Source organism: Monodon monoceros, unplaced genomic scaffold, assembly GCF_005190385.1.
Source record: "Monodon monoceros isolate NGI ecotype Baffin Bay Population unplaced genomic scaffold, NGI_Narwhal_1 Super_Scaffold_19, whole genome shotgun sequence".
NCBI lineage: Eukaryota > Metazoa > Chordata > Mammalia > Artiodactyla > Monodontidae > Monodon > Monodon monoceros.
Genome location: NW_021703775.1, coordinates 42,175,616 through 42,189,191, shown reverse-complemented (window position 1 = coordinate 42,189,191; position 13,576 = coordinate 42,175,616). Strand labels below are relative to the sequence as shown.

Here is a 13,576-nt window from a genome sequence, read left to right as displayed (position 1 = left end):
ACGGATTGAACCCCGGACCCTGCACTGGGAGCGCAGAGCTCCAGCCACTTGGACCACCAGGGAAGTCCCAAACATGCATTTATTTAATGTATGTAAATTATACCTCAGTAAATTCATTTAAAGAAGAGAATATGGCAAAGAAAATGAATATTACTCAGACTTTGTTTTCACCAATTAAATTTCAAAGCAATTCATTTTTCTTTTATTTTATTTTTTGGCTGCATTGGGTCTTCCTTGCTGTGCGTGGGTTTTTCTATAGTTGCAGCGAGAGGGGGCTACTCTGGTACATGGGCCTCTCATTGCGGTGGCTTCTCTTGTTGCGGAGCATGGGCTCTAGGCATGCGGGCTTCAGTAGTTGTGGCTAGCAAGGTCTAGAGCACAGGCTCAGTAATTGTGGCGCATGGGCTTAGCTGCTCTGTGGCATGTGGGAACTTCCGGGACCAGGTCTCAAACCCATGTCCCCTGCATCGGCAGGCAGACTCTCAACCACTGCGCCACCAGGCAAGCCCTAAATATTTTAATAATGAAATGGTAGCAATTACTTTTTTGTATTTTTGTATCCCAGAAGTTCCATGATGATGATATTTGACTTGGACCCAATATTAACTTTAACACATGAACATGGGGTCAAATGTATATTTGGTATACCTTGACAAAAGTACAGAATACTGGCTGAAAATAGTGATGCGGAAGTCATAAAATGGATGCTGGTAACTTCTGAAACCAGTCTCCTTACAGGTTGGTTCTGAATCATGTTCAGCCTCCTTATAATTACTCAAGACTACCCTGTGATGGTTTAAGCAGTTTCTGGTTTCATTCTTCCATCTAGAGAGGAACAGTTGAGAACAGCCAGCTGGAAGGCTGTCTATCGGGTTTCTGTGGCATGCCACAGATACAGTAAAGATCCTTAGTTCATTCCTCCAATATCTATTTAAAATTAGAGGGGTTCAAATTCTAAGGCAGATAGAAGCTATATGACCATTTAGAAGCAAGTTTATTTTGTGTCTTAATGGTAATAGCAGGTATTGACTGTTTGCTTACTAGGTACTAGGTACTATGCCGGGTACTTTACAAACCTTGATTCTAATCATAAAGGCCCTGTAAAGAAGCCAAATCGATTTACTAATTGGAATTAAATGAACATTGTAACTTTCAGCAAAAAAAATTTCAGATGGAAACCAAGTGAACTTCAAATAGTAAACCAATACTCTGCTCAAGGCCCTTTCTGAGATGCTCAAATATGATGTAGGGGTCATTCGTTATTCAGAGCCTCCCCATATCTTTGGAATCCTCTCTATATTTCAATAGTTCCCCACCTTCTCAAGGTAGAATCCAAAAACCATTTCCTTGCCTCCCTTGTAGTCATGGATGCAGATGTGTCACACTTCTGTCCAATAAGATGTAAGTGGAAACTGCTATGTGGGGACTTCTGGGAAAGTTCTTTAAAAGGGAGGCTGACTTACTCAGAGGGCACACTCCTTTTTCTATTCCCCTTTTTCTTTTTTCTTCCTCCTGCCTGTAAGTTAGAAAAGTTGGCCAGAGCTCTGGTAGTCTGTTCATAAGTATGAAGATGTGGGCCACACCCTGAGGATAGCAGAGTAGAAAGCTAAAAAAAAATCTAGATTTCTTAAGACATTATGGAGCTGCTGTAATTGTCCTGGACTTATTACCTCTGAATTTTTGTTACTTGAGAGAAAAATAAGTTCCTATCTTGTTTAAGCCTTGTTATTTAGTTTAACCACACAATCCCTAACTAACATGTAGACAATACACAACTCCTGTTTCATGTGTTTTGTCTATCATATATATTGATAATACCTAATTCTAACTTATTACTAACACTCCAAAAGAAGAAGCTGGAAATGAGGTGTTTCACACATTAATTGTACAGAAAAAGAACTAAAAGTTTAATAGTTTACGTTTCATCAAAATGTTCCCACATTAAAAGATCCATTGTCAAAAAGTTCCAGACATCACATGTCACATAGTAGAATAAACTGCTAAGAGACCTTAATTAATTTGTCACATAGTAGAATAAACTGCTAAGAGACCTTAATTAATTTGTCCATGGTTAACTGCGGCAGATGCTGGGTTTCAAACCAAGGTCATTTGGACTGTTAAAGCCCATTCTTCTTCAACAGAACCAGCCCCTGATTTTCATTCATGCAATTATGACATTTTAGTTAGAAGGAGTGAAGGTGGCCCATGGTCAGAGCATTTCTTCTACTTTATTACTAGTTTTCCACCTACTGGAAATATGATACCTCTTTCTCAGAGGACAATAAACAGACTTAGAATGACTGCATTAGCCAAATTAACATATTTAAATGAATGAAACAATTAATTTACTACCATAGTTGGAACTTCAAATTTTAGACTAGCTTATCTGTCTAAAAATAATTACTAGAATTACCTTGATAATGACTTTTGTATATTTCAATTAGAGTGGTGTAACAGTCTATAATTTTAGGTATTATCTGATATGAAGCAAGAGCGCTACCAAAATAGGGCAGCAATAAAACAAAAATCTTTATGGCTAATTAACAAAGCACACATACAAAAAAAGAGTTTAAATGCATTTTTAAGAAGCCAGAACTTTTAAGTAAAATCCAGAATAAATCTACCACTTAAACTACTTACCAATCTGACTTTTAGGTGCTCCAGTAACCACTAAATTTAAAGTACTGGAAGACATTTCTTTTCGTGTTGGGTTAACAACACATTCTCCATCAATCATTCCTATTCGTACTGCCCCTAAAACATATTAAAATATTGGCAACTGTTTAATAAAAACTCAGTTTTCAAGACATCCTAGTGACAGCTTCAATCCCTATCTTCAATTGTGACCACAGTAAAATCCATATTTCTATCATGGTATTTAAGGCCCACAGATTATACTACCTCACCCTGCCTCTGGCCTTACTCAGTTGCTCAAGTACACCATTTCTTCTACATCTCTGTGATTATGCTCATGTTCTTCTCCTGGTCTAGAATGTACTTTCTCTAAGGCAAGTGCTTACAATCTGATCCTACTAAGGTTCAGCTTAAATGTCAATAACTCTGAGGAGCTCTCCTTGACAGCCTGACCTCACAAGACTAAACCCGCCCTTCTCTATCATTTTCTTAGCACTCTGACTATACTTTTATAATATTGTTTATAAATATCAATAATTATTTGTCTGTTTCACTTATGCTGAAACCAAGCACTGTCTCATTCATCTTGTACTGCTGATGCCTAGTCTGCCTTAGTTCCTTTGGTGCTTAGCTCAGTATCTGGCATTTAGGACAGTCAATAATTATTTACTTGATGAATCATTTGTATATTGCATGATTACAACTTATAAGAGCTGTAAATTACAAACATGTTTGTATTATCCTGAAAGAGTATGTACTCTGACAATTTCCCAGTCCAAAATAAGAGAAAGTCCTCTAACAGAAGAGGCAATAAAGAAGTCACAGTATCTAAAAACAAAATAATCTTTAACACCATAACATACTGCTATAAGAAACAAAACCCAAAGCAAAGATAAAAATATCTCAAAATGCTGAAAGGACTCTTCTTAGAATATCATTTAATTCAACTGCCTAAGAAATAATAATTCAGAGCCAATAAATGTATGCCCTTGCTATAGCATGCTTACTCTTATTTCTTGAAACAAATATAATGTTTCTTATTTTCAAAACCTAACTTACCAATAGGTCCATTCCAAGGAATATCTGATAATGAGAGGGCTACAGAAGCTTTAAGGAAAAAGGAAAAAAATAGGAGCTGAAATAAAAATACTTCATCGCTTAAAAAAAAAAACAACAGTAATAATTTGAATCTTTATTTTTATACTTACCACCATTAATTGCTAGGACATCAGGTTCATTAACACCATCTACTGCTAACAGATTACAAAGGATCTGGTGCAAGGGAAAAAATTCAAAGCACTTAAAAAAAAAATCTGCTTGATTTGGGAGAATTATCATTTCGATTAACATCTTGTCCTAAAATATAGGAGCACTATATGGTTAAAAGTAGGGCCTTTGTAGTCAAACCCCTTAATTCTGGTTATCATTTAACTACATGCTTGACCATTGACAAATTACTTAAATTAAGCCTCAAAAAGTTTCCTTATCTTTAAAAGGGAAAAATAACAGCATCTTCCTAAACAGTTCTTAGGAAAATTATAGGAAATATTGTGCGTAAAGCATTTATAATACTGAGCATGTTGAAAGTATTCAGTAAATGTTAGCTATGTTAGTAAATGTTACATAAAAATATTGTCTTCTGTTTGCTAAGCATAGACAAATAAATTACACTGTAATAATATGCCTATGTCATGTACTTAGGAAAATAACTTCTTGAGGCAGTGACATCCTTGCAAAGGGATATTTGCAAGGCATATTTATTTTTCTCAAATACATAAAATAGTTACTTAAAGTATATGGGTCATTATTCTGAAAGAAAGTAATATTCACAAAGTATTAAAATATAAGAAAGTAGAGGTTTAGAGGACCCAGTGATAAAAACAGGTAATAAAGATTAGTTGTGTCAACTGTCCTAGTCTGTTACTAATATGACCTTCAAGGCCCAGCCTGAACTGTCCCCACCCACCTCCATCACTCTAACCTTTCTTCAGATTTACCAACTTCTTTCCTGCCTTAGGGCTTCTGTGCTTCCCATTCCATCTTCCTACACTCCTACATTGGCTAATTCCTACTCGTAATTCAGGTATCAGCTCAAACTGACACCAAATAAATGTTAGCTTTTAAAAATTATTGTTTTTAAAAAAACTTAATGTAAAATGTAACAGGATCACCAAAAATTCTTATTTTGTACTGTTTATAATGTTTAGCCTAGGAAGTATTAAATAGAGATTCAGTAAGTCATTTTTGATTGACCTGGAAACAAATAAACCTAAAACAGAACCTACCTGTGTATCATAAAAGTAGCCTGCTGGAAAGAGAGGTCTAATTGAACGATCTGCCAAAAGCAAAAAAAGAAAAGACATTAAATAGTTACTGACAGAAGTTGCTTCACAGTTTAAAACTTTTCCCTCATTAAACAAGCTAAAAAATAATATAACTAGCCATTCAATAAAACAAAACAATAATAACAAAAACAAAACCCTTGGACTAATTTACTGACAGAGTCACAGATAAATGTTAATATACATAATGCCCTAAAGATGAAAAACTAGCAGGGCAAGAGCACCCAAGTGTAAAATTGGGGAGCAGCTTTTCATTCTGGTTCCACAGGCATCAGAATTCATTGCTTATTTGTTATTTATTTATATAAGCAGAGGAAAGAGACTTAACCAACAGTAGACCAAAAGAAAATCCTTCCTTGGTTTTCTGTGTCTGATGAATGCATATAAATATAAAGTAGAAATTTTGGGTAGAAGAGCTATAGACTACAAATGATCCTCAATATTTAAGGATGTCGAAGATTTGACAGGTTATAAACATATTTCAGTAGTCGATGAATATAATGCTTTCAGGAATTACCATGTTGAACATAAAAATGGAAAATACTCAGGATAGGTTCAGCAGAGTAGAGGCGTGGGCCACAGAATTTACGTGATTAATAGAGGTTCATTCTTTTAGTCAACGAATATTTATTGAATGCCTATTTTGTGCTGGGCAGTATGCCAGGTATAGGGGATTCAGTATTAAACAAACAAAAAGTTTTTTCTCTCATGGAGCCCACATGTGAGTGAGGGGATACAGAAAGTAAATAATCTTAGGCAGTGTTAATGTAGTGAAAGAAAATTTAAGAGATACTGTAGAATACAGATGGAAGAAAAGAGATACTAACACAGGCTTATCAGAGAGGGTTAATGCCTCTATCTTAATATCTTACCTATTACTCGACTTGTAAGAATTTCTTTATCAGAAGATCCAATCTCTCTTCTAAGATAGTTTGTGGGAATTCTACCTGCTGCAGCAGCCTTCTGTCTATAGTCAACCTGAAGCAGCAATGAAAATGCAGTTCATTCGACTGCTTTTTGTAGTAGCAAACTATTCCCCAAGAATTTCTATATAGGTACAATTCTCCTGAGGTTGCAACAGCATATTCCAGACTACAAGTGGAGAACATTTTGTTTACTTTTAGTGTTTTGTATCTCTTAGGGAAAGGAGAGCTGATAGAAATGTTTCAGCAAATGGATTTTTAAAAAGCCTTCCACTTAGTCAGATGACTGTGTAGCGTCCCTACTTCCCACAGTAGCTTATCCTGGTCAAGTTCAACATTGCCTTTTTTGTATTACCTCTCTTAGATATAACTGCATTCCCCTTTTCATAATAAAAGAAGCCATAAAATACTAATGAGCTCTTTAGTCTTCACCAAACATATACTTGCAGACTCATACTAAAGGGAAATTTATGAAAGCAATGAATTCATTGCTTATTAAACATCAAAGTACTTGTGCACTTCCACTGTTTTTGTCAACTTAATGAACTTGGACCTTGTAAAGTATGCTTACCACTAATATGAGAATTGGTTATGAAGCAATCATTTTAAATTCTTTTAATGACTCAGTATCAAACAATTAACGAAAATCCTTTATTGTGCAAAGTTTACACTTTGTACTCACTAGACACTGGACGAAAATACTACAAATTCTATATTTATGCTATAAATATATATATTTATGCTACAGTTCAGAAAAATCAGCAAATACTTACCACCAAAGGCATGAACTGGGAAGGTGAAGGTTTTGTTTTACTGACCGCTGTGACCATCACTGCAGTGTCACCTGACTTAGTTAAACAAACAACAATACTGGTAAATTTTTAAAAAATCAGATATTAACATATAAGCAGTGAATGACTGAATCCTCCCTCAGTTAAATGAAGGGAAAAGAAATGTTATTCCATGACACAATGACTATGAAAATAATTATTCACAAGTAGTCCGATCTTAATCCCTTCTGCATGATCATGATCTGTATTAGAATAGTCACTAAGTTTTTCAAAAGCAACAGAACTAAAGGGAAAAGGCTCACTGATAGCGTAGTCACATCCAATCATATTTTCTACTTCTTATTAGGAAATTTAGCCTATAAAAAATTTCCCAAGTATTACTATTGAAGAAACCTGTAAAATTACTTTCTCTAGAAAAGCATTACAGAGTTTACAAGAATAAAACAGAACCCCAAGTTTGGAAGAGATCTTAAAGTTCATTTAATATACCTAGTCCTCTGACTCCCTGGTTGTCTGGAATGGTTCTGACACTAGAAATGGTCTGAATTAATTTCCAATACCAAAATTCTAAGAAGTTACATGATGTTGTAAAGATATTCAGTACCAGTCTTGATAACCATTTTTAAGATGAAAATTGAACAACTTGGACTTTTTACCTGTACTATAGCAGAGCCATCTGCAAATCTGGCCAGTTTTCCAGAGGATATTTCTAATTTTCTGTTTAAAATAAAAATTCAATACAAAAGGACTTAGGTCATCAGTACAATTCCCAGCTTAGTATAAAGCAATTAAAGATTCTAATAGAAGAACTAAAGGTTACCAAGCCCCACAGGCCCCCAACCAGCAAAAAACAAACTAAAAAGGGATAGAGTTCACTATCATTATTGAAGATACAGGGGAATTTAAGAGCTGCTTTAGGAAAAACATAGAAACCAAGGCACAGGATAATCTGAATGACACAGTATTTCTGCGGTGCAAAAGCTTTCTTCTTCTTTTTTTTTTAAAATAATTTTTAGTGGAGTATAGTTGCTTTACAATGTTGTGTTAGTTTCTGCTGTACAGCAAAGTGAATCATTTATATGTATACATATATCCCCAGAAGCTGTCTTCTTAAGTGTTTTTCCCATTTACCACCTTAGTCTCTTTGTTTTACCACCCTTGCCTTGTTGATTAAAGTAGCCTTTTACCACACAAACTAGATCATTTCTCTCCTTAAATCCTTTAAAATTTCCCTCATTACTTTCCAAATATAAACTCCAAGACTGACTGCAGACACCTTCATTTTCTACAATGGTGCCAAGATAAAGTCAATGGGGGAAAGAAACAGTCTTTTCAACCAATGGTGCTGGGACAATTGGATATCCATATGCAAAAAAGTTAATACAGTTGGACCCTTTCCTCGTATTATAAATAAAAATTAACTCAAAATGGATTATTGACTTAAATGTAAAAGTTAAAACTATAAAACTCTAAGGAAAAAACACAGGAATAAATATTCATAAATTTGGGTTAGACAATGTCTTCTTATAGATGACATCAAAAGCACAACAAAAGGAAAAGAATAGATAAATCTGACTTCATCAAAATTAAAAACTTTCATGCTTCAAAGAATATTATCAAGAAAGTGAAAGAAAACCTACAGAATAGGAGAAATTATTTTGAAACCATATACCTGATAAGGGACTTGTATCTAGAATATGTAAAGAATTCTTACAACTTAACAATAAAAAGAAACCCAGTTTTAAAAACTGGCAAAGGATTTGAACAGATGTCTTTTCAAGGAAGATCAACAAATGGCCAACAAATAATGAAAATATGCTCACCATCATTAGCCACTAAGGAAATGCAAATCAAAACCACAATGAGATACTGTTCACATCTATTAGGATGTTATGTGTTGATGACGATGTGGAGAAATTGGAACTCTCATACACTGCTGATTGAAATGTAAAAGGGTGTATCTGCTTTGGGAAATAATCTGGCAATTCCACAAAAGGTTAACAAAGAAGTACTATATGACCCAGCAATTCTACTCCTGTATATATCCAAGAGAAATGAAAACATATGTCCATGTAAAAATCTGCACATGAACCTTCACAGCAGCATTATTAATAACAGCTCCCCAATGGAAACAACCCAGATGTCTGCCAACTGACAAACAAGTGTATCAAGGAAGAGAGTACGGATACTGACAAGGCTGAGCCAAGGAGTGGACTATCCCCACCCTGGCTAAGAATAAGCCCTCCCAATTGTATCAAAAACCAGGAGAGAAGTGGAGCCAGGGAAGCACTGTTAAAAGCTTCTAAAGCTAATATACAGCATGGGTTTGAACTGCAAGGGTCCACTTATACATGGATTTTTTTTTAGTAAACACAGTCTTCGGTTGGTTGAATCATCTGATGCAGAACTATGAATAGGGAGGCCTGACTATGGGACTTGAGCATCCTTGGATCTTGGTACCCACGGTGGGTCCTGGAACCAATTCCACACAGATACTGAGGGATGACTGTATTTACAATGGGGACTGAATGAGTTGGTGAGAGAAAAACAAACAAGCAAACAAACAAACCAGCTCTGCAGTACCCCCAATGTTCTCAAACCCATGCTTGATTTATAGTCAAATACCAAATCCTCCTACTTTCTTTGTTCCCTCTCTTGAGTCTAGCCAGTGTCTCCTTTAGGGATCCTAGACCACCCACCAGATAGTCCTATGGTCCTGCCTTGGTGATTGCCCTAATTTAAACTGTTTTTTCCCCAGGTGTGTGCAATTTATAGTATGTAAAGAACCAGGTGGTTACTTTCCTGGTTACTTGTGGTTACTTGTCTCATGATCTCAGTTGGTGCTAACTGACCTATGTAATTTTTTCTGTTAATGCACTTTTAGTTATTTTTGGTGCAAATCTGTTATTAGTTTTGTATTTCATGGTTGATTTTACCTCTTATCAGTTTACTTGCCAAACATTTTAATGTATAAAATACCTTCAAATATTAATACATAATAGATTGCTAACACATCAGTGGCAAGTGGAACTGGGTGGCTATGGAACTGTATGGGAAGGAGATTTTTGAGCTTTTTAAATGTTGAACCATGTGAGTGAATACCTAATCAAAAAATACTTTTGAAAAAAATAAATAATAAAAAGGATAAGATGAGCAGGGAGATCCTATTGGTGGGCAGAAGAGTGGGAGGAGGCAGCTTAGGAAGATAGAAGGGAAAAGAGGAGCCATCTGCCACAGGAAGTAGAACTCCAGGGAGAGAGATATGCTTAAAGAACATTTTTAGAAACACTTGCAAAATGGTATGGAATGTAACCACCTTACTCCAACTTCCACCAAGAAAAATTCAGTAGTATTGATACAAAACTCACCCCACCCCCACCCCTGCAAACAAAACAAAACAAAACATCCACCTTTAAGATTTGGCCTTGCTTTGTTGCTAACTCACATTTCATCTTTTCACTCCATCCACAGTAAGTTATTTGTAGTTACTCAACGCACTCTCTCACTTCTCTGCAATTGCGCTTGCCACTTTGTCTGCTACCTTCTCCTTGCCTTTCAGGATTCACCTTGAACAGTAAGCTTTAGGGTGTGATAAACATCCCTCTGTGCTCCTTCAGCACCCTGTTCATACCTAATACCTTTCCCACACTGATTTTCTCAGCACTGAACCTCTGTTTATCTTACTTCCTCATCAGACAATCTCTAGTGCCTTGTAACTCAATATCGTAGATGCTCAAAAATAACTTGTTGAAATGAAAATTAAAGTTACCCCAAAGGTTACTGTAAGTATTAAATACATTTACCACAGTAGTATACAACCTCCTAGGGCACTGTAAAGAATACATATAACAAGTATAAAGTATGTGGTACATAGTAATCACCCAAAAAAGTTTGCTGCAAACAACAAACTTATGACAAAGAAAATAATTGATTTACCCAGCAGGTATGATATTTATGAATCTCATTGTTAGAACACACAACACAGGTTTAAAAAGAGGTTACAAAAGAGGTCCAGGTTGACTAATAAATGAAAGATTCAAAGTAGATTATTCATGAAAAATTTGGAGGGCAGAGGCTAATCTTGTTGCTTTGAGTCCCTCATGCCTAACAAATAGGAAATGTCTGTTGAGTAAAATGTTCTGGGGCATTTCTTCAGAGAAGAATAAATGTTCAGTCCTTGAAGAATGGAAGAGATATCTTTTCCCTCAAAAAAATCAAAATCAAGGAATGCCAGAGGTGGAAAGACCTTAGAGATCATCTAGCCTAGAGGTCAGCAAACTACAGCATGTTTCTTTACAGCCTTTCACCTAAGACTGTTTCTTACATTTTTAGACGGTTTGTAAACACACATGAATATGTGATACAGTATGCAGCCCACAAAGCCTAAAATATTTCCTATCTAGCCTCTTACAGAAAAAGTTTGCTGAATCTTTATCTAATTCAGTCTCTTCATTTGCGGGGCAGAGAGGGAGGGCTGGGGGGGCCGAAAGTGGTGAACTAACTTGTTTAAAGATCATTCAGTAACTTAGGGAGGAAGTCTTGGATTCAAAGCCAGATTTTCTGGCTTTTGTATGAACTAGGATCAAAGTTTTTTTAAAAGTACATGTGAAAGGTGTAGATATATAAAGTAAGCATTAGCAGTTTTATTTATTCTAAAAATGAATCCGGTAGTTTTTAAAAAGTGATTTTCGACATGAATTCTGGCAGACAGACCCCTAAAGAGAGTAACGGTTTGAAAAACAAGTTCAAAATCCACCTAGCCTCATAGTACTAGCTTTGGTTGACTCTGAGCAAGCTACCTAACCTTCTCTGAGCCTGTTGTTTTAATACATTTACTACAGGCTTAAACATGAGAGTATCATATAACCGGCGTTCAATAAACTGACCTTGCCCTTCCCTTTCTACCCAGGGTCATACAGGCCAAGCTTTTTAGGCAGTAAACTGAATTGGATGACATAAGCATCAATGATCAACGCATTATCTTTTCATTTCATAGCCCAGGAGTCCCCGAAAATAAAGGGAACGGAAAACAGGTGGACAGACTCAGCTGGGGAAAAGAAGCCCGGAGTGGGGCAGAAGGGAGAAACAAGAAGCAAAGGGCACGAGGCTGAGACAGCGCGAGAAGGAGGGTGCCAAGAGACAGACTCAAAATCCGGAAAGGGAAATTTGGAATTTAGGTTTGGGATAAAGAGGGGGAAAGAGACCTGGGGTGTCGGATTCGTACTCTAGGAGGTGAATGTACTCGGGCTGGCCTGTCATGATGCCTTGTGAAAGAACAGAGAACGCACACCGTTCCTTACCTGCTGCCTAAGTCCACGGCCACGGTTCGCGACCCCGCGCCACCCCATAGTGCTCGCACCTGCAGCTGGGTGAGTGTCCGACCCCGCCCTGGCAGACGGAGGGGACCATGGCCCAGTGGCCGGAGCCAGACGCACGAGCAGCAAGGTCTGCAGGCCGCCATGACACCCGGCAAGCGCTCAGCCCGGGCTGCGCCCTGATTGGCTTGCTCAGCAGGTAGTGGGCGGAGCCTAGTGTAGTTTCGTTTCCGCGGTGCAGTGGGGAACGCCGGGGAAGCGGATTCCGGGCCGCTTTCTACGAAACCTAGAGAGGGCCAAACGTATCTAAACGCGATTGTGACTTAACCAGTCCTTCTTTCCGTATTAGCCAATGAACAATTAGAAAAATAATGTGGGCTTTTTGGTTGTTTTTTGTTTTGCTATAGTAGTTTAAAAGAAAGTCCTAGAATAATGTAAGTGTTTAATAAGTAGAGTAAGTATAGTAGTAATAGAAGTAATCAGAAAACACATTATTTGGCTTATGGGAGCTGAGAATTAGGAGAATTTGCGCAGTGGGCCATGGAAAGAGATCTTTCTCTCTCCCCTCCTTCGCCCTGGCTTTTATTTTATAAATTCAAGCCACAAATATATTACTGAGAAGGTTTGCGTTAATTTATTTCTAGTAAGTTAATTTCACTTCTTGTTGACCTATATCGTCATTTTGTATATCTTTATGATCATTTTGGATTCATCTTCCTTTCCACTGATAATATTTAGCAGTTTATTCCTCTGCCTGTTTTGGTCAAGTGTTAATACTTTCTAAACCAACTCTTAAATGCGAAGTGCTTGCTACTATTTAAAAAAAATGTTTTGGAAAATGAAAAAGGTTTTTGGAATTTGAATTTGAACCATTTCTAGGGGGTGGATAAATTTCTCCCACCCCTCTTAATCTGCCTGTTGGAAAATCTTTACGTGGTTCCTGGAATGAACCAATGATCATTTTTCTACTATGAGGGTCATATTACTCTTTTAAGGTCATAATCCCATCCCCCCCAAAGAAATCCAAACAAAATCCAATGCACATTCAAGCAGAGTTTTAAGAACAAAAAGTGTTAACTCCAGACAGACAAATTATAATATTTGGTGGCAAAGCAGCTCCCTTATACCTTGCTCTCAAGAGCTATTATCACTGATTTGGAATTTCCATGCCAATAGAAGGGATTACTGTTAACTCTATTTATAGGTATTTAGTGTTAAAGTAGTTTTTGCCTCTTCCTCTACCTTTGACTTTACCTTGTTGCCAGTGTTTCCAAGACCATTCCATTGAGACCTGTTATAAGGACAAATCTATCAGAATCTACCTGCCGCAATTCAACATGATTTTAGATTTATAAAATAAGAATACTAAATCACCTTTTGGTAGAGTACCTAAGTACTATATAATCATTTTCATTTAGGCAGTATTGCCTAGTAGTTTAGAGCATAGACTTGAAGTTGTTACCAATCCCCAAAGGGTCAGTGACCCCTCAATGGGTCCTTTGCCTGGAGTTGCAAATGCCACTCAAATGAAACCAGGTTCAGTATAGCACAGCAGAAACTTTTATTGATTA

The 13,576-nt window shown here is 36.8% G+C and overlaps 1 protein-coding gene and 1 long non-coding RNA gene across 3 annotated transcripts in view; one reads left to right on the top strand and one right to left on the bottom strand.

The window, feature by feature from the left end:
- Positions 1-12,163, bottom strand: part of PNPT1 (polyribonucleotide nucleotidyltransferase 1) — a 40,851-nt gene extending 28,688 nt beyond the window's left edge. Inside the window, exons 1-8 of the mRNA XM_029231999.1 lie at positions 11,991-12,163; positions 7,347-7,407; positions 6,673-6,747; positions 5,849-5,954; positions 4,920-4,969; positions 3,843-3,906; positions 3,694-3,741; positions 2,641-2,754 (exon numbers count right to left, since the gene is read on the bottom strand). Of these exons, the coding sequence (XP_029087832.1) occupies positions 2,641-2,754; positions 3,694-3,741; positions 3,843-3,906; positions 4,920-4,969; positions 5,849-5,954; positions 6,673-6,747; positions 7,347-7,407; positions 11,991-12,151 (679 nt within the window). The 5' untranslated portion in view covers positions 12,152-12,163. The remainder of the gene's footprint in view (positions 1-2,640; positions 2,755-3,693; positions 3,742-3,842; positions 3,907-4,919; positions 4,970-5,848; positions 5,955-6,672; positions 6,748-7,346; positions 7,408-11,990) is intronic.
- Positions 1-13,576, top strand: part of LOC114900671 — a 191,808-nt gene that overhangs the window by 38,640 nt on the left and 139,592 nt on the right. The window lies entirely within an intron of this gene.